The following is a 22,403-nucleotide window of genomic DNA, read 5'->3' as shown; positions in this document are numbered from 1 at the left end:
CTGCGTTAAAGAGTGGAAACCATGACAGGCTGCTGAAAATTTTACAGTGATCGCAAATGAGACAAGAACTGGTCTATCTTCACATTCTTGTTTTCCACTGTAATGGAACTGGTCGCAAATAGAACAAATTTTGCTCTGGAATGGAATTAAGGGAACATTCCTTTCCGATAAACTCGTAGCCTCCTCTTCAAAGAATTCTCTTGCAGCACATATCATTTCTCTTCCTTGGTGATGAATTGTCACACCATGGCCGACGGCATTTTTTTCACGAGGTGGACGAGTTCTGGGCCTCCCTCTCCCTCGAGGAGTATTCATCGTACACAAAATATAAATACAATGATTGCACGTGCGTACGTACGTAAATAGTATTTAAAATACAATGAGAAACTTACTAACGGCCACTCACACTGAACTGCTTGCAACAAGATCTAGCTCACAAGTGAAGTGAGAGGTTTGGCAACTCCCAGCAAGACGAGCCTCCCAGAAGTTTTATCTCCATGGCAACCGCAGTCGCCCCACCCTCGTTTCCATGGCAACCACACAGCCACTCCCTTTATCCCGCCTCGGCAGGCAGTAAACGGACCTCCCTCTAGGAAATGTCACAAGCCATCTCTTATTATTAGCAGTATAGGTCTTCATCATCATTTCATCCTCATCACGATGCGCAGGTCGCCTACAGTCGTTAAGTCAAAAGACCTGCATCTGGCGAGTCAAAATTGTTCTCGGACACTCCCGGCACTAAAAGCCATGTGCCATTTCATTTCATATTAAGTGATGTAAAAATATTTCAACCATTCAATATGCATTTATCTGGATTTGGAGTTTATAATTTTAAGAGTGGAATTGGATTAGCTTGAAATTAGGCCAACTTGTTTAATTCAACAAATAAAGCATTGGTGCTTAACTGGAATAAATATTAAATGGGTCAGATTAATTTTGTAATATTAATCAATTATTAAGGGTTTCAGGTGACCTAGTGCAGGAGTGACATACGTTTATTGTGAAGTGTTGTTCATTTTCAATTTATTTTCCGTATTTTACTTTGCCAAAGTTTCCTTTTCTTTAATAAATTTGTTTGCAACAAAGGTTCTCATTCATATCTTTTTTTTTCTTCTCTCTTATCCCTCCTGCTTAGTGATTTAAGATTAGCTATTTCTATTCGAAGATATCTCTGGGGATCACCCGTGTACGAACCTGGGATTGTTGCCGGTGCCCAATATCAAAGGCTGGAAACCTTTAAACCCGAAAAGTAATTGCAACCGCTCCAGAACAAAATGAGGCCAAACTTTAATCCCCAAGACATCAACAATCTCCAAAGAGTAGCCTCTCCTAGAATTTAAGATGAAATAGAAGCACTTCAGCCAAAAAGAATAATCACAGAATACAAAGAGGTTATAGACAGGAGGCATTGCCATAGCTACAGAAGTGAAATAAACAGTCAAAAATGATATGTAAGACAGAATAAGATCCCAAAATATAAAAATAAAACGGCTAAACCAGCCAAGAACTGAAACAAGGTAATCAAATAAACAACCACAACAGTAAAACTTAAGGTACCAAAAAAAAAAAAAAAAAAAAAAATAGCATGGACCTGACATTCACACAGAGCATCACACATGCACACATAGAGACCAGAAGCGCAAGGCAACATAAAATGCAGAATCCAGACACACCGCGATAAAAACCGCAGTAGCATGAGAAAAGTGAGTCAAAGGCTCATGAGCTCGATCTGAGAGTCTAGATCAAATAATCAGGGTGGCCGCAGTACAGGGCAAGGCTCACCTAGTCATTACAATAATCAAACCACAAATATGCTATGGAACATATTCATATCACCCCCTGGTAGCGAAGATAAATTGTACGGAATTAACATTTTAAATACACATCACAACATGTGCTCAAGTAGGACGTCGCAGTAGAAGAGAAAGAAACAGATCTCAAATGAAAAATCTTCATAAACAACATCACGCACACCTCTATCAAAACGAGTCAGTGTTACCTTTTTTTTGTCCCTACGTAGGAAATATATCAAGTAAATTATAAAGTAAAGGGAAAAGTGAAAATTAATCGCCACAATAAAAAATGAAGAACAAAGAACATAACCGGGATCACAAGGAACACTAGCCTAGCATAGCTATGGCAAATCAAGGGAATAATAAAAAATTAAAGACCTGGAATAAGAATCCACACAAATTAACAGATCCCGTACGTTGACTCAAAGCAGAGCCACGTATGAAAAAGTACAAATCTTTTTAAAGTACCATTTAAATGATACGAAACACATTTCATAGCTCTCCATCTTTTTAACCAAGGTTTCCATTCTTTTCTCATAGAGATCATACAAAGCAAAGTTAGGATAGAAAGAAATGCTTTGGAAATTCACGATAGCATGAGGCACCATCTGTCATAACGAGGAGGAAGCAGATGTCAAGTCAGAGAACAGTTACCATATTCAAATAACAGACATATGATATTGATATCAGGGAATAGAATAACAAGACCATTTGAGGAATAAAATATTAAGACCACTAGGTGTGGCACACTAACAGGCAACAGTGTCATTTTTAACTTGCTTAGAGACCAAATTAGTTGAATACAGAATTTGTATTTCTTCAGCCTCACTATCACCCAAGGCCCCATCATCCGCAAAAGCAAGAGCTTTAAACTCAAGAGTTGTTGTTGAGTCTCTTAACATTTTTCATTATTTCATCCATTACAACGTGATCTAGGATAATGAACATGACACCTTTGCCTTTTTCCCAGTGTTTCACAATGATCATCCTTACAGAAAATATCAGATCTTTTGTTGCCCTCTTCTAAAATCATACTCCTCCTCTTCAAACTGTGGTTCAATGATGGTTCTTAATCTCTGTTCCATGATTCATACCACTTAGAATCTACGAGGTAGAGTAATGCCCCCGTAGCTGAATTTCTGCCTCATTTCTTAAACATAGGGGTGATGACTCCTTTATTCCAGTCTTTGGGTAGTTCTTCTTTCCAAATGATGTTTAGAACTCTAAACAACCATTGCAATCCTTGCACTTCAGCAGCCTTGATCATGTCAGGGCTTACCTCGTCTCTGCCTGTTGCCTTGGTTTTACTCATGTTCTTTAGGGCATTTTCCATTTCCATGTCGTAGGAGGCTCCACGTTTCAAATATTTCTTTCACCGTGGTCTCCTGTTGTTTGACGTTTAAATTTTCACCATTATATCATTTTTTCAAAATACGGTCCCTCTCATTTCATTGTCATTCCAAGTGATGTTTCCATCTTCCTTCTCCACAGCCTTTATTCCTTCATAGTTGTTTTTCTTGCTTCTCACCAAGTGATATAACAGTTTCTTGTTGTTTTTGCTGCCTTCTAGTTTCTGTGCGAATTCCATCCAGGTTTTCTCTTTCTCATTAGAAATTATTCTTTTCACTTTGAGCTTCATATCTCGGTACAGCACACCGAGTTCCAATTTTTCATTCCTTGCCACACTTTTCTGACTTTCTGTATATCTTAGTTTCTTCACTTCATTTCTCTCCTTAATTGCTGTTCTGTCAGTTTCATTCCACCATGGGGGTACTTTATCTCTTACTCTGCTACTTGTGTTGCCAACAATATTGACTACAGAGTCCACCAGGGTTTTCTTAAATTTAAACCATTCTTCTTCTGCTGTCCCACTTCACATTTGGGCAGTTTGTGTCTAATTTTCATCTGGTTTGTCAAATCCCCAAACATTTTTAATCTTGGATTTATGCGTAGTCTTTATCACAATGCTTCCTAAGGTAGTTACTAGCAACCTGTGGTCGTACCTGAACTTTCTCCTGGCAGCACTTTCACATCTCTAATAAATGTTCCAGCCTGCAATGACATAGTCAATAAAAGATTTCTGCTCTCCATTCCAGCTGTAGTAGTTGCTAGTTGCTGTTTGTACCAGGTGTTCTTGATTATTAGGTTGTTTTGAATGTAGAAGTCAAGGAGACATTCACCCTCGTGGTTCCCATTTTCATATCCATGAGGTCTAATCACTGCCTCATACTCTGCTTTTACAGTTCCCACCTGAGTATTTAGGTCTCCCATAACAGGAGTATTAACTTGTTTGATGTGGTCTTCTAATTCTTGAAGAAAGTCATCTTTCTTTTCTTGAATACACCCAGTCTATGGAGCACAAACTAGAACAAATGTCGGGGTGTTTTTGTTGATTTTCTGATGTAGCTTAATGATTCGTTCATTAACATATTCTACATCAGCCATAGCATCGATGTTCTTGCTTATTACAAATGCCACACTATTCCTTGTTACCTTCTTTTATTTCCATGCCAGTAATTTGTACCCTCCGCATCAATTTATTTCCTTTCCCCGTTCTACTCTGTTTCGCTCGGTCCAAAGACCTAAATCTTTCTTCTTTCCATAAGATCTGCAAGCTCCTCAAACTCCACCATTGTCCTGTCCCAAGTCCAGAATGGGAAAGGAGGAGGGTTAGCTGGCTTGGCAACCAGCTGTAAAAACAGCTAACGCCGAGTGTCGAGTGGCGGTAAATAACTCGACCCCCCATAGGGGCCAACGGCTTCGGACGGATGAGCCCCTCTGGGTGGGGTGATGGTCCCCTCAGTGTAAGAAATGACACTGGAACCCATCATTTGTGTCTTTGATCCAACGGCAAAGCGGATGGAGGAACCTCCTTTTTCTTTCTCATCGGTCAAGGAGGCGGATGAGGTCATGCAAGACGAACTGGCTGTGAAGGTGCAACTCAATGGTATTTCGAGTCTGCGGCAGTCCGTTGCAGTCGTGGTACTAGAACCTGCATGTCGGATTTCATTTGTGCTACAGGGAATAGTTCCGAGAACACAGTGTGTGGGTCACTTCCTTGCAAGCTGTGATCCACCTTAAAATCCCGCTTGTAGCACTTTTTCCTGCTGTCACCCCCTTCAACTCAAGTCCAACAGCGATGGGATAAGGATGGTGGAGGCAGGTTTTCGGGTGAAACTGGAAGCCTTTTAAAAAATTTAGGGTCCAACTTATTCAATACTATACAATTTGTTGTGTAGATGTAAATTACTGTGTATAGCATCAAAACAAGTTCTGAATAAACGTAATATGTTGTAATTTACATCTACACAACAAATTGTATAGTATTGAATAAGGTGGACCCTAATTTTTTTTTAAACTTTGTAATCTCAGTTCAATATGGATAAAAATGAAATTTATTACTTTAAAAGAAACTGGAAGCCTCTAGTTCGGATCTGCTCGTTGGTAGCAGATGTGTGTTGGTCGTCTTTCTGAGACCCCGTGACTACTCAGGAATTCGGTCCGGCATCTGTGTTTAGGCAGGCCTAATTAGGATCACCGCTGCCCACTCTGAATAGGGAAGGCCCTAGAAAATGTGGGCTAAACATCGGTAGTCACACACTCAGACAGCTGGGAGGCCGCACTCAGCGGGTCACCCCTTATGTGGTCGAAAAACTAAGATTACCAAAACTTTGATTATAGGAACCTGGAATGTTTGAACCCTACTTGATTTGAAAGACAATAACAGACCTGAGAGAAGAACAGTGCTTGTCACCTATGAGCTTGGACAAATGAACATTGATATTGCTGCCTAAGTGAAACCAGAGCCCAGTGAAGGTAAACTTACAGAGTTCAGCTCAGGCTACACAATCTTCTGGAAGGGAAAAGATATGGGAGAACACCGCACTGATGGTGTGGGATTCGCTGTGAAGACCACATTGGTGAATGATTATCAGCTAACTCCAACCACTGTCAGTGAAAGAATTATGACTCTCCGAATCCCACTCTCTGGAGCCAAATCTATGACACTCATCTCTGCATATGCTCCCACCTTGGATGCTGATGTAGAAGCTAAAGACCAATTCTACAACCTGCTGAGCACTACCATCACCAAAGTACCACCAAGAGACAAACTCTTACTACTTGGTGATTTCATGCCAGAGTTGGTAAAGATCACCAATTACAGGACAATGTGATGGGAAAACATGGACTTGGTAACTGTAATGCCAATGGTCTGCTGCTCCTTGGTTTATGTGCTGAATATGAACTCTTCATTACTAATACTCAGTTCCACCTGCCTAATCGCTACAAGACCACTTGGATGCATCCTTGCTCAAAGCACTGGCACATCCTTGACTATATCATCACCAGGTAATGTGATAAAACAGATGTCCTGGTTACAAGAACCACAAGAAATGTCATTGACTGGTGGACAGATCATAATCTCCTTTTTTGCCGGTTGAGAATTTCAATCTGTCACAAACCAAAAAAGATCCATCCACAACCTGCCCAGAAAGAAATTCAATACTTCTAAACTTCAAATTGAATCCATTGCTACAGATTATGGAAATGCAATCTCAAACGAACTGGCTAGCCATCCAGTCAGCAGTGATAGTACAAATCAGGTATGGGCCACACTTCAGAAGGTCATCACTGAGTCAGCTGAGGAAACAATTGGTTTTGTGAGGAAAAAAGGCAGGGCTGGTTTGATGACAATAATGAAGAAATTAAATGTTTGATCAATGCCAAATGGGAAAAGCCCATCCATACTATCTTCAAGATCCGTCTTCCAATGTGAAGAAATCGCATTTCTTGGAAGTTAAAGGAAAAGGTCAGGCACAAATTAGGGAAATCAAGAATAACTGGTGGCAAAAAAAAAAAAAAAAAGCTGAAGAACTGCAAAGACTATCTGATGCCCATGACCTGCAAAACTTCTATGCTGGCATAAAGGAGATATATGGTCCAATTCGATCTTCATCGGGGCCATTGAAGACTGCTGACAACTCCACCATTTTAACTGATAATGGAAAAATTTTAGAGCGTTGAAAGGAAAATTTCTCTGCGCTTCTAAATCGTGTCTCCAATGTTGCTGAGGACTTTCTTCGTAATGTCCCTCAGCAGCCCCAATAACCATGGATGGCAGTTCCACCTACATACAGAGACTTCACCAAAGCACTCAATCAACTAAAACCAAGAAAGGCTCCTGGTCCTGATAACATCCCCCTGGAACTGATACAAAATTGAGGTATATCCTTGAAGACTAGACTTTTCACATTCATCCTCTTGATTTGGGAAACTCAAGAAGTACCTGACGACTTGAAAAATGCTAACATCATCACCATCTTCAAGAAAGGCGATCGTAGTGTGTGTGGAAACTACCGTGGTATATCACTATTGTCAATTACAGGTAAAATTCTCGCAAGAATTGTATTAAACCAGCTCCGAGTTATCTCAAAGAGGATTTTGCCTGAGTCTCAATGTGGTTGCCAAACCTCCAGAGGCACAACAGATATGATCTTCTGTACAAGACAATTCCAGGAAAAATGCAGAGAGCAACATCAGCCTCTGTATTTAGTTTGCTATGATCTGGAAAAAGCCTTTGATTCAGTACCAAGATCGGCTATGTGGAAAGTATTGAGACATTTTGGATGTCCTGAACGTTATGTGGAATTGGTTCAAGCTCTTCATTTTGGCATGTCTGGACAGGTTCTTCTTCATGGTAACTAAGTATCAGATTCGTTCCCAATCACTCATGGATTGAAACAAGACTGTGTGCTTGCTCCTACACTCTTTGCACTGTACATGGCTGCCATACTACATGAATCATCTGCAAACAATTTAGGCATGGAGATTAAATTTTGGTTTTAATGGAGGCCTTTTCAATCTGGCAAGACTTCGCTCACAAAGACATACTCCGGTTACCCAGGTGACAGAACTGCAATAAGCCGATAACACTGCATCTCCTGCTCTAACACCTGCAGAACTACTACAGGCAGTCAATTGCTTTAAAACTGCATGTAATCGCTTTGGTCTTGCAATTTATGCAAAAAAAAAAAAAAAAAAAATGAAGGTACTTGCACAACCTGCCCCAGGATTAACTCATCCTGAGTTCAGTATCTCCATCTTCACTGGAACAGGTTGATCACTTGTCATATCTTGGAAACATCTTGTCTAAACAGTGTACCTGCGAACAAGACGTTGATAAAAGAATTGGGGCTGCTCATGCAGCATTCGGATGGTTAATGCACAGAGTCTTCATGAATAACGACCTAAAACTGCATACCAAACTCATGGTGTACAAAGCTGTTGTCATTTCCACACTGCTGTATGGCTGTGAAACTTGGACACACTATTGCTGTGATATCAAAAATCTTAAGCGCTTCCACCAACAGAAAATGAGATTCATCTCGAATATTCATTGGGAGGACTATGTGACCAACACGGCAGTTCTCGACAAAGCGCAGCTAAATAGTATTGAGGCAACAATCATCGCTCATCAACTGAGATGGTTACGCCATGTTCACTGCATGGGTGATATCAGGCTTCCCCGCCAAATTCTTTATGGTGAACTTTGCTCCGGCAGTAGACCTCATGGAGCCCCTCTTAAGCGTTTTAAGGACCAGCTGAAAAACATCATGAAGACAAGCGGTATAGATATACAGACATGGGAAGAATGTGCTGTGGACCATTCACTGTGGCGGAACACTACATCCACCGCTGTCCACTTGTTTGCAAGAGAATGCCGCAGACATCAAGAGGCCAAGCGACAAGCAAGATAACTCTGTCAATTACAACCCTACCCTCCTCTATCCATTCAGTATGATTTGTGTGGGCGTATGTTTTATGCCAGGATTGGTCTGTTTAGTCATCGCAAACATATCCATCAACTGAGTTGAACTGGTCAATGTACGCAGGAAGAAGTTATATATACTCGGATCGAGTTACAGCCGACGACGATAAACTCCTCACATTCAGTAATCAGGGTTACAGTACTGAACCCTTAATTAGCCATGGCATGGAATTTTGCTCCGCTTAAATTGTGTTACATAATATTTCCTTTACCTTCAACTGGAATAATTTTATAACTTGTCTAGCTACCTTTTCATTGTTCACTTTCGTACTACAATTCAAATTTTCATTTGTTTCCCAACCATTCGTAGCACTGGGAACTTTATTTAAAGAGTGTATTTTGTGGGAAGAATTCCGCATTCAACTAGATAAAATAGTCGTTTCAATATATTGAGATTTTTGAACAATCAGAGTCGTTTACTGCCCTCCAATCATGACTCCTTTCATCCCGCAACAATGCACCAGGGTCCAGGGTTACAGTACTGAACCCTTAATTAGCCATGGCGTGGAATTTTGTTCCGCTTAAATTGTGTTACATAATATTTCCTTTACCTTCAACTGGAATAATTTTATAACTTGTCTAGCTACCTTTTCATTGTTCACTTTCATGCTTGGTAATACTTTTAAGTTGATGCTGTTATGTGACAACTGTTTAGTCATCAATGTCAAGTAGTTCACTGTGAGGAGCAGACACATGAATTGACTGTGTTGATTGTGTGAGGTGTGGACTTTCTCTGGAGTCGAGCCATGGAACAGTTGTCATGTGCTGTGGTGGCTAGTAACCCTGTGTTCAAACCTCTGTGCGACCGAGCTCGATAGCTGCAGTTGCTTAAGTGCGGCCAGTATCCAGTATTCGGGAGATAGTAGGTTCGAACCCCACTGTCGGCAGCCCTGAAAATGGTTTTCCGTGGTTTCCCATTTTCACACCAGGCAAATGCTGGGGCTGTACCTTAATTAAGGCCACGGCCGCTTCCTTCCTATTCCTAGCCCTTTCCTATCACATTGTCGCCATAAGACCTATCTGTGTTGGTGCGACGTAAAGCAACTAGCAAAAAAAACCTCTGTGCATACACCAATTGTGTGAGGCAACTAGCCATGCGGAGCGGAGCGAAAGTGAAGCCTGTCAATGAGGATTATAGCCTGTTCCAAGTGAAGACTGCCCAGCTGGAGTCTTGCTGTGAGAGAACTGTAAACTGACAGCAATTAGTGGAGTGTGGTCATTCATGGTTGCATATAATTGTGTCTATACTAATTGGGTCATCCTAGAATTAAATTAGATCAATAAAACAGACAATGATTTATTCATAAAGCAAGTGTGTAAAATTTTTTAAGGACTTATAAATTTCAACCAACTGTTCTCAGATTCAGTAAAGGTTAATATCTACACAAGTGAGCCAGCCAGTATGAACAGGGTACACATTCATAATGTGCCATTGGATTTTACGTAATTTTTAAAAAATGTCGCCTAATGGTATGAATGAAGTTACGTGAAATGGATTTATGCAGAGCGAAGGCGAACAAGAGTATGATTTAGAAGTTAATACGGGCCTAACTTAGAGAAGAAGAGCGTGATCAATATGGCAGTGGAGGAGAAGACAAAGAAAAGCAAGCTACACACCGTACGGCTCTACTACTAAATTGACGTTTTAGCAGATTTTGGCTCTGTCTGGCGGTCATGCGCTGAAGCATAGACATCCAACCAATCCCAAGCTGCCATTCATATCGATTTATATCGGCAGAGCACGATCTCGAAACCTAGGTGCCAACTCTAATATTACATTCGCCCCGTGGTTAACCTATCTCGCTTAGCGTGTATGGTATTCGGTACAATTCGCGATCTTTTACATTTTCCTTCAATATTTAGTGTGTTTGTCATATTGTTGGAGGGTTCCAGTGACTCTGAGATCAGTAGAGTGTTCCCTTTGTATACCATAACCTCCTTTCTGTCCCAGCCATTAGCCGTTAGTGATGTGTTATTTTCTCATTTTCTCTTTTATTGTTAATAATGTATTCTCTTTTAGTGCCAGATATTGTTAGAAAGTGTAGTTCTTGTGAATTTGTTTTCAATCCATATTCATTCGTTTTTCTGAGTACTGTATTACAATTTACAAGGGCTGTTTACCACAGTCATATTGCATCAGCTGTTCTCGCAGGCATAGCGCGCTGGCAACAGAGGGAAGGCGATGCTCATTTGTTTTGCGAAACTTCAATTTAGAAGTAAGGCCGTGTGGAGTATAGATTATTAAAAAAAAAAAGGATTACAAAACTACTAGATCATCGCCAAGAAAAGCAAATGGACAACAAGTTTTAAATCATATCTAATGATAGATAATAAGTAATATTTAAAGGTGATGATGATGATGATGCTTGTTGTTTTAAGGGGCCTAACATCGAACGTCATCGGCCCCTAATGGTACGAAATGAAATAACAAAAATTTCAAATGCATCCACTGACCAAAATTAAAAATTAAATATGTCATGAAGAATGAATGAATGGGCATGAACACAACAAAAAGCAAAGAAAAACAGTGGATCAGACTCAAAACAGATCGAAAATGATATTATTACCGACCAAGGAACCACTTATAAAGCACAATGATACTTGGTGTCTAAACGGGGTGCAAAATGCACGTCTAAGGCCCCACAAAATGGTACATGTCGCGAGTAAAATAGAACCATGGTATGTGTCATGTTGGGGTTCTAATCAAAAGTAGTGAAGACTCACGGTGTTCCACACAAGATGGTACTACTCACAAGTATTGCAATACGTACAAGTAACGCAGACCTATGGTGTGTCTCACACAATGGCGCAACTCATAGCCAACGCAAACCGAGAAGGTTCCCTCCCCACCTAGGTGTACTAAACACGGGCGCCGGTATTCCCGTGGTGTTCCTCACATAGTGGGTACTAATCACAGGCAACGCAGACCCACGGTGCTGCTCATATAGTGGTACAACTCACAGGCTACACCCAGACCCGCGGTGTTGCTCACATGGGTACGATGCACGGGTACTGGAATCCACCAGGCCAGGCTTTTTACTGCTACTAATCACAAACCTATTTCGTACCTAATTGCGTGGTACTACTCGCAAGTACAGGCAACCTATGGTGTTCCCCGCGTGGTGGTACGATTCAAAATTAGTTTCATGGTTCTAATTCAATCAGCCCTTGGTTGCCCCTTTTAGTCGCCTCTTACGACAGGCAGGGGATACCGCGGTTGTATTCTACATGTGCGTCCCCCACCCGCAGGGGGTGTGTGTTTGGTCCGCGAGAGGTATTTTATTTCCCTCAAGTCCGCCGGCAAGCCGGTTAGGACCCCCCTATCCGCCACCTGGGACGCGCCACGTGGGAGTATCACCTCTCCCCCTGCTACGCCTGCGTAGCAGGTTTGTGGAATATTTAAAGGGAAAAAAACGTAAAGCACTTCAGAAAGAAATATGCCCATTCATAGAAGAAGTATTTCTTACAAGAGAAGAAGAGAAGAGATTGACAAACCAGACCAAGTTGCTACATGATAGCCGAGATAGCAGTAGTCGGCGAAATATCGAGATTGCCAAGTGGAATCTAAGATATATTCAAGAAGAAAGAAGAGAAAATAGAAATTATCATGGAAAAACAAGCAGATTGTTAAAACCTGATCATCTTGGAAATAAAATATAGATTGGGAGCAATACCAAGATTCCCATGATACAATTCAGAGCAGTCTTCTATAGAACAGCAGAGTCAAAAAAAGCAATATATATTATCTATTTTATAAGGATATCAATATGAATTCCCATATTTCATCTGTATATTTCTTTTTTAACGTGAGTTCAAGCAAGAAGATCGTCATGAATTCCAGTTAAATGTGCAATGGGCGACCCTAGAGATGTGTTCGACACCACGAGATCGGTCCCACCCGAGAAGGAATGAGAAGGCAGCGAGTCGTTGGTTTTCCGAGCAGTCGAGAGAGTAACAGGCCAAGGATGGATGGCAGCTGAATCACCCCAAACCAGAGAATGATTGAGCTAAGTTCACCTAAATTACAATTTTTACTTGAAATAAAATATTTTAAAAATGTCTCTAAACTAAAACGGAGAGTATGTAGTTGTAGTATGGATATATTCAATGTAAAGTAAATTTTAAATTAAGCTCTCGCATATTTACCTAAATCAGAGCCAATAGATAAGAATGGAGCAGTTTTTGAGAACTAGACATTATAATGTATAAGGCAACCTAAAGTTTAGCGTGAAAAGCATATGTAGGGTTAAGTATGGATAACCCTTTCAGACCGTGTACGCACAATTGTGCGGGTTCGTATTTTATTTGTGTTTAAGCTTATTTGACTTTTTCTTGGCACTAGACCGTACTGCAGTGCTTGTGCGAGACACGTAGCTGTACTTCAGCTGTTTTTATTTAGTACTTGACCACCAGGGGGCAGGAAGAAGAGTTTAAAAATAGAGTTCATTAGCAATATGGCGGGAAGCAGTAATGCCTAATGTAAGTATTTATTTATTGCATTCATATTAATCTAGAAGCTTTACTGAATATCAGAATATAATCAATGAAGTATGTAGATTGTGTAGCAAACGTAAATTGTGAACTTACAACATCGTACGTAATACCATGAGGTTTTGAATGTTGATACGCACATATGTGCGGGCTAGGTTTCCTTACAGACAATGCATGCAGGAGTGCTGGATGCTGTCACAAAAAGGACTGTGAAAGAAAAACTCGTACTCTACATGAGAAATGTAATGTATAAGATTTTAATTGTTTAAAATCGTTCCACACTGTAAAATAGAACATTTGATCATGTTCATGTGCATATTCACATGTACTGAGTTGATTTTTTTTTTATTTTTTTATTTTTATTTAAAATAAAATGATATAACTGCAAGAAAACCAACCTTTTCAAGATATTCCAGTCTGATTATACTGTGCTCGATGTAAACGGTCTGTTTTATTTTGTTATACTTATTCACTCAAAGAAAACTGACATGTTATAATTTTTGTGTTACAATCTATAAAGGTATAGGGTTTAAACGTACAGGCTAGTATTTACAATTCCTTTTTGATGGGAAAGACAGTATTTCCATTTCTTTTTAAAGTAAAATTCCTGTTATTCATCAAGAAAAAAGTAATATAATTCAACAAGTTTACTGCTTGATTTTGCACAATGTTGTAGTGTTGTGCGACTTTCCCTGTTCACTGAATTTCCGAAAATAGTATTTAAAATTTAACAGGCGTCTGATAATAGCTAGCTTCTAAATGGCGAGGGAGTTTCATCACGAGCGAGAACATAGATATTTACTAGCCAAGATTAAAGTACAACAACATTGTAAATGTATCTACCAGATAGATGTACAGTATGACTTCAAATAAATAACCTAACTGATTTTATTCCCATGTAATAATGATTGGATTGTTGGCGAGTTTATCAGATAATTTAAACTCGACCACATGCCACAGTTTATCCACCATAACTCCATATTATATAAGAAATGCTTCTAAAGCACCTCTTAAAATGTAATCGTGAAAATTGTAATTCATTACATACATTATAAAAATACTCGAGATTGTAGGCCTAACTCTTTATTGTATCCAGTCAAAAATACATAAACTGTAATGAACATAACTTATTTCTTAAATTAAAAATAATGTGGATTTCTGCCCTCTTTCTTTCATTATTTTCTGCCTCCATTTCAAACTCTGGTATCGCTGCAGTGATGGAGAGTGACTGGAAGAACTTCGCCCAACCTTCAAGGCCTGTGACGTAACCACGTCACTGTGATTGAATAGCATACGCTCCAACACCTGCCTGCCCGGCCGCTTCCAAGCTGGGCACCCGCGGGACGGATTGCCCAGTATGAGGACCTCTGCTGTACAGCATTTAGTTAGTATATATAGATGTTATGTATTGGTATTGATAAATTATAAACAAAATACACTAAAACTAAAGATAAGTTATGAATATACACTGATTACAATAAATAAATACATAAATAAATAAATAAAGCGCTGAAAGTTTCAAGATTGTCGTCGTATATTACGTACAAGTTACCTAATTCACGCATTTTACTCAACAGAAACAACTAATTCACATTGTATGAAACAGGACATAGCATAGACCACAGAGACCAACATTGCATTTTATGCACTCGGTGCATTTTATGCACTCTGTGCGAACCGTGCTGGAGCATTCCTTTCCAGCAAAGCATCGTTGATTGCAGGGCACTACAAGGTGCCCAACCCCGTAAAGTCATATGTCGTCAGTGACACTACCCGGTTGAATACTTGTCTTGACGTAATGGGACGGCCTGCTCGTTTTGGCATTATTTTAAACTTCTGGAGATATGTTTGCACAATATGGCAAAAAAATTCTAGATGTGACAAATCACACCCAGACCTCCTTAAAAGGAAACATGAATTGGGAATGGATACATCTACAGGCCATGTGAACAGCAACTACCACCACTTCTTTCCACATGTGCCTACTCTTTAGTACGTACGACATATTCTGAGAAACCAGAGAAAATCATTCTCAAAACCATTCTAAAGACAGCCAATGACTGGGCTTGAACCTAAGTGATTCCCAAATGCAGAGCTTGTGAGCATTCTATCACTATAATATTCCCAAATAAAAAGTTTCTTAATCCAAATATATTTTGAGCAAAATAGTGTATAATTAATGGTTCATGACAAATTATAAAGTAGAAGAAGAATAGCGTGGCATGTTCATTATAAAGAGGAGGAAGATTCGAGCACCTATGGCTCAAATGAATGGGCGAATTATAAAACTAGCTGTTCAAATGTCCTATTTAAGTATTATTCTGAACAGAAATTAAATTTTAGAGCTCATTTCAACATGTTATCTGCCAAAGCTAGCAAATTTTTGTCAGGTTTTTTACTACTGCTTCAGGAAAGACCTGGGGTTTGAATACAGATTTATTGAAGATAATATATATGGTACAGTGGAACCTTTATTACTATTATGATGATGTTGCATCTGCATATTGCAAAGTTCTAAAAAGAAAGTGGGTTCAAATCAAACTAGGACAAATCCAATGAGGTTCTGTGCTCAGAATTATTCGGGCATACTGTACAATATCCACCGATGCAGTCCTTGTGATCGCATTTGCAGTTACGTTTACATTTAATGGCACTGACACAAACTGTGTTGTGTTTTATGCTCAGAAATGTACAGCTGACTTTTTTTTCCTCTAACAATGTTATTCTACTCTTCCCTTGAAATATCAGTCCGGAACAGGGATCAGCCTCAGGAGGAAATCTGTGGCACTTAGTTATATGTCACACAAGCAAGTGAACAAAGTCACAAAAAAAAAATTAATGAACAACATATCTAAACAGGCCATTTACCTACTTTAATGATCCTGTTTTATATGACATTGGCATATTGTATACCCGCATTTACCCCAGTGGACTGACATTTGCTCACCACTGCCTTACCACTTAATAAAAGTCATATTTTGTAGTTTTGTTCACTAGTGGTTATCCTGATATTTCACACTTCATTCAGAGTTTTTCCAAAGGATTATCATTTTAGCTACAATGTGAAGATCAGTGATTTTTCTTCAGCTAGCCCAAGCTCAAAGCTTAATATCTACTAAGTTTTGGAATATTTAACATATTGGGTAGTCATAGCAACATTAAAAAGTACACTTGTAGTTTTTACGTGACTGTTCATATTGTGATCATAGCCATAGAACATCTGATTTTGCAAGCAATTCAAACCAAGGGGACATAACATTTCATTTCAAAAATCCCACATGCAATGGCTAGGATTCAAACCGTGGCTGCCTTAGTGAGAAGCTAGAGACTATGCCACTCAGCTATCACATCCCACTAGTCATAGTGAATTCTCCCCCTAAAAAGCCCTTATGATTTCTCAGAGCAAGACAAGTGCTCCAAAATGAGCCTACATCACAAACTCCTCACATCATTTCTGACAGAGAAGATTACTGTATGTAGAGTTGAAGACTACAGGGAAACAATGCTGTGAGAAACCACAGCCTGGTGGTGGTGGTGACTTTTTATAAACGACAAAAACAGTGGGCTTATCAGTCCCAATGACAAAGATTATTTTATTAAGTACAATTAGGCTTTTAGTCAGTTGAGTATGTTTTTAGGATAGACAAATATATCTCTTTGGAATTTAGAATGTTCAATACAATGAGTTTTTTATGTTTCTGTGCTAGTCGAACTGAATCAGTTACTATCTTTTTTATACATTATGTTGCAAAAACACAGGAAATGATCCGAGATTTTTGGGACTGACTAGGTGAAATATGTTGAGTTTAAAAAGGGTTATCTACTAAAAATGTGCAAATAAGTTGTCTTAGTGTGAAACATGTTAAATTAGAAACAGAACAAAACCATATGTTATACTAATCATCCTTGAACAATGAGACAATTGCTTCTGCCTTCAGTTACCAGAGCTGCAACAGCAAATCTGCACTGCAATTTAATACTGCTGAAGGTAACGATATACGTATACGTGTGGCCTATGAAGAGGCCTGGTGCAAGTCTTTCGAGTCGATGCCGTATAAGCTACTTGCGTGCCTGTGAGGATGGGGCCCTAATGATGTTATCAATTATTTTGATAAATTACTAGAGCACAAAGAATTCCAAGAGTAAGTTTGGAGCAAAGATGTAACAGAAAAAGGGCAAGAGGGGGACCAAGAAAGAGATGGGAGGACCGGATTAAGGAAGACAACAAGTGGAGGTGGAAACCATATAAAGAAGAGCAGTGGAAGGAGAGGACAAAATAGAACTCGATGATCCACAGCTCAACCCAGGAGCTCCCTGGACCAGGATGACAGAAGAAGAAGAAGATTAAAGTAAGTTCCTTCACTATAGATTCCCCATATCTAGAACAAGAACCCTGTGTTCACCTTGTACAGATGCACGAGAGTAATTTAGCAAGATCCAAGTCAGCCAATCATAGAGTTAAGGGGAAAATATCACCATCACTCCCAATTAAAATTAATCACATGATAAAGAAGAAAAGGTTAAACTCCATGAGGAATTTGGGGATAGGTAACAGAAAGGGATGGACTAAGAAAGGCCCAAAAATCAAAGACTCCATGGACATTGTCAAGGTTGGAAGGAAAAAAAAAAAAAGATTTAACAATAGGTAAAAGGAGCAATAGCAATAGCAATTCAGTTTTATAACAGTAACTGAAAGGATGAAGACGTAGACTACGTTTTCAACAAAACTTACTTTCATTTACTATCAAATATAAACATTTTATTTCCTGGGCCTATCTGTTTTACATTGCACCAACAAGGAGATGTTAAGGCAACAATGTGATAGGACAGGCTACGAAGAGGAAGGAAGTGACTGTGGTCACAAATAAGGAAAAGCCCCAACATTTACCTACTTAGTGCAAAAATAGGAAGCCACAGAAAACCATCTTCTGGGCTGCCAACATTGCAGTTGGAACCCACTATTTCCTGAATGCAAGTTCACAGCTACACAATCCAAACGACATAGCCTACTCACTCGATACTATGAAATATAGCTTAAATATAGCCTAAACCAAAGTTTATAATGATGTTTATCACCAACTATTAGAGAGAGATGAAGAGTTCTTATTTTACAATAGCTCATTCCATGTTAAGAAAACAGTATTGCTCTTATGATAACAATGTTGCCATATCAAACAGCTCTGCTCAACAGCAGCATGGGAAAACAGCAGCATAAATATTGGTAAAACTCACCATTTAATTTCAAGATAAAAGGGGGAAGAAACTAGGCTGCAAATTATATTTATGAAATCTAGGGTTTAAGTGTTTACAGCAACAATGGTAAACTACTGCACATACAAAACCTCAGTATTGAAATTCAAGGGAAATTGGGAGAGAAAATACACAACAGATAATTGTTGTAGCCTCGGGGGATGGAGGATGCAGTTAATTACATTTAATAAATTTGTCCAGGTAAAGTCAGGTATCGCCCCATGAAAAGAATGGTAAAAATTAAATCCGCTTAAACAATAGCTAAATAACAAAACCAAGCACAGATAAAAATCATAGTGAATTTCAGTATCAGCACAAATCATACCGTGATGCATCACTGCACACCACAATACAAAATCTTCAGTAACAACTGTTGTACAGTACGAGAATATTAGAATACACGGGTGGGAAAGACTTAGGAATGGGAACATAGTCGCTGTAGCCTTAATAAAGATGCCTGGTGTGAAAATGGGCAACCACGGAAAACCATCTCCGAAATGCAAGCTCACACCTTCATGACCGCACAGCCAACTCGCACGGCTCTCACCTCTCACATTTCTTGTACCGTAATTACTGTAGCTTGTCAGTTGACATAGGCCATGAAAGCCTGCACATGATATTCTGGTCTGATTAGGAGTCAATGTAACAACTGCTCAAGTATTATAAATAAATGAAATAGCAATCTTCCACTGGATATGTGTATGCTAAGAGGGAAAAATCTGAAGTCTTGGAGTAGAAATTAATTGGCAGTCATGCAAATTATTCATTAATAGGCTATTTCACAACAACTTGATCTTTTTCAATATACAGCAGAGCATGAACAACTATCGTAAGTAAAGGAAATGATGAGCATCTTTCATTACCGATTCTCAAATTATAGTCCTAATTGATACCTTGATAGAACTTCATTTCTGCTAGGCTATATAGTTTATAAAAACATTGTATTTTATCTATATTCCAACTTAAAACCACACTTTATGCTATATGAAAAATCTCAGAAAACATCCATCAGATTAAAATGTAGTCCTGTCAAATCAAGCAGAAAACAATGTAAGTTAATCAAAATTTACGCCAATCTACATTTTAAACAGTGGTAACCCACTACGAACATAGTCTTTGGTTATGTTTTCCTTCCAGTTTGCTCACAGCTGTGGAGATATCAGTATGTAACTTACGTGGTTGTCTCTTCCAGTCGTATTACTCAAGATCTGGACAGCATTTGTTACGCTGGTTTCTTCTGATTCTGCAAACCATACTGGTGGTGTAGAAGGATATGTTTCCTAAAACAAAAGCATTAGAAAACTTGACGTTTCTACCACGTTAACTCTCAAACTTATGGTAAGTACGTTAAAAAGGTACACAACATTCAACAGTTATCCGAAAATTTGAGTCTATTAATTAGTGAATAAACAGTTATCGGTATCAATTCGATAACCTAAAACCTAGCTACGGTCCAAAAGTTGATATTTCTTTGTTCTGAATGGACGACAACCCAGCACTAGAAATAAGGTTATGACGACCAAAAAAATTATTCTAAATAAACAGCAATCAAGGGATCACTCAGGTACAACTAACTTACCGTAATATTCGCATGTATTTCGTATTTCTTCCCATTTTTGCCCACAAATCTACAATTTAACTCATCCACACTTGCAGACACTATCTGAAATCGTTCATGATTTTTCGGGAACACTGACTCTAATGTCTTTATTTCTTGCTTTAATGTGACCAGGCAAGCCATTTGTAGTTTGCCTGCATAAAAATTGTACCTTTCTATAGTATTAGAATTTCTACTACACGAAACTATTATTTTAGACACTTCTCACTCCCAAAGAAAATGGCGACTGCAACTTGTTCGGCACCTGTCGGTGATTTCCGTATTCGTGATCGTTCACATTGGTTCACGTTCGCACACACATACACATGGCGCTTTCTTTTTGGCCTTTGATCGTATTTATCGCTTCTTGAGTCCCAATATTTTATGAAATGAACATTTTATATATTACCTCTTAACAATATTGCTAACCGTGAAATTAATTTTAATTATGCCACATAGATTTTTTGCAGCGGTCCTCCTTCGCGTCCTTCCTCAATGTAACTGTTTCCTCCCGTCTGATAATTTAGATCGTATTTTGTACAACACTGCTCACTGCTCATTTTGTGTAAAATCGTTTCATTCTCTAAAATACTGTATGTCTCTCCATGTAGTTGTAACACCTCCCTGACGTTGCTATGGTTACGGAAGTTTATCTTTCGGTTGTTTGACAGCACTTGGCATTTTCTTATCTTGGCAGGAAATGTTTGTAAATATAATTTCACGGACTTTATTTACTTGACTTCGGTAGAAACCGACTGTGAAATGAATCGTATTATTCTTCTTCAGACTGCAATGAAATACTAAATGTATACGACCACATACAGCCGACGTTAAAATGATACGGACAAGGGACTCACGTGCTAGTAAAATCATTTCATAACAATTGGAAAGAAACAAGCAAGTAGCACTACTACTATTATAATGACATCTGAAATAAACTATTCACGTATTAAGATGTCTCACTACATAAGAGAGCGCGTAAGTACGGCACTCTTCAATTAAACAGTTCCTAAGTTAATATTATTCGTTTGTAATGAAAGACGTAATACTTATCTGGTTTCTAACATGGTTTATTACCAAATTGTTTAAAATATTGTAAAATTAAAGTTGAATTTATCTTATGTACTTTAGGTGCGGGTGAAACTTAATAATAAAAAAATATTCCACCAGTAGGCCTACGCGATTGTTTGCTATGCTCCAAAATCTTAGTAAAACATTCACCCTAATCCTACAATCGAGCTAAACCTGTATAGAAATTAGCTTATTTCGATCATCGTTGTGTATTTACCTCATGTTTTTATTATTATTATTAAATAAGAGAGAAATCCGATACCGGTATCGTTTATCATCGTCTAACTTATTAGAATTACTCTGTGCATAGGCCTACAGCTGTTTATTTTACTGTCGCGAGACTGTCGTACCGGTAGTTGAGCACCTTTAAATAGCCTACCACCAGACTGAGCAAGGATCGAACTCGCCAATTTCAGCTCGGAAGACCAGCACTCTACCATCTCAGCCACTCGGATCGACAGGCTATATATTAACTTAATTTCTTTACTGTCACATAACTTACATAGTCAGCATGGCTGACAAATAATAATTAGCATAAATACATAAGGTACAAACACTGAAGTAATTAAATAGCCTACCGGTACAAATAATTAAATACAGGTTTAAATTATTATTATTATTATTATTATTATTATTATTATTATTATTATTATTATTATTATTATTATTATTATTATTATTATTGTTGTTGTTGTTGTTGTTGTTGTTGTTGTTGTCTCTGTGGATCAATGGTAGTGTCAGCTTCCGTATCCTAAGATAGCGGGTTCAAATCCGGCAGAGCTAGGCTAGTCGGATTTTTGAAGGGCGGTAAAAAGTCCATTCGACACTCCATGTCGTACGATGTCGGCACGTAAAAGATATCTGGTGACACATTTTGCTGTTTACTGGACAAAATTAATTAAAATTCAGCCATAAACGCCCAAAAGAGATTCGGTTTACTCTGCCATCTAATAGGCCTAGAATAAAACGAAACGTGGAAACCAGGGTTGCCAGAGGTACCGGTACCAGATTTTACAGGACAGTGCCGTATTCGTGTTAAAAGTCCCGCATACCGGACAGTTCCTATGCGGAACGGCAATTGTGCCGTATTTTGAACCTCGAGAGAAATACGTCAGTGTTTCCACGTCTGAAAAGTACTAAGAGTCTTTCTTCTTTCTTTCAAAGAGGATATATTTCATCGTTCCTTGGTCCGACTCGTTGGCTGAACGGTCAGAGTACTAGCCTTCGGTTCAGAGGGTCCCGGGTTCGATTCCCGACCGGGTCGGGGATTTTAACCTTAATTGGTTAATTCCAATGGCACGGGGGCTGGGTGTATGTGTTGTCTTCATCATCATTTCATCCTCATCATGACGCGCAGGTTGCCTACGGGGGT

At 38.9% G+C, this 22,403-nt stretch overlaps 1 protein-coding gene across 2 annotated transcripts in view; it reads right to left on the bottom strand.

The window, feature by feature from the left end:
* LOC136857883 (ubiquitin-conjugating enzyme E2 Q1) overlaps nucleotides 1–20,329 on the bottom strand; it is a 153,539-nt gene extending 133,210 nt beyond the window's left edge. The window contains exons 1-2 of one of the 2 annotated variants that reach the window (XM_067136918.2): nucleotides 19,943–20,329; nucleotides 19,539–19,643 (exon numbers count right to left, since the gene is read on the bottom strand). In XM_067136918.2, the coding sequence (XP_066993019.1) occupies nucleotides 19,539–19,643; nucleotides 19,943–20,104 (267 nt within the window). In that variant the 5' untranslated portion in view covers nucleotides 20,105–20,329. The remainder of the gene's footprint in view (nucleotides 1–19,538; nucleotides 19,644–19,942) is intronic. The other variant, XM_067136917.2, reaches the window with a different exon arrangement.
* Nucleotides 20,330–22,403: the final 2,074 nt, after the last annotated feature.

The sequence above is a fragment of the Anabrus simplex genome, chromosome 1 (genome assembly GCF_040414725.1).
Source record: "Anabrus simplex isolate iqAnaSimp1 chromosome 1, ASM4041472v1, whole genome shotgun sequence".
NCBI classification, from domain to species: Eukaryota; Metazoa; Arthropoda; class Insecta; order Orthoptera; family Tettigoniidae; genus Anabrus; species Anabrus simplex.
The sequence above is the reverse complement of the archived record's forward strand: the minus strand, read 5'-3'. Positions and strand labels throughout refer to the sequence as shown.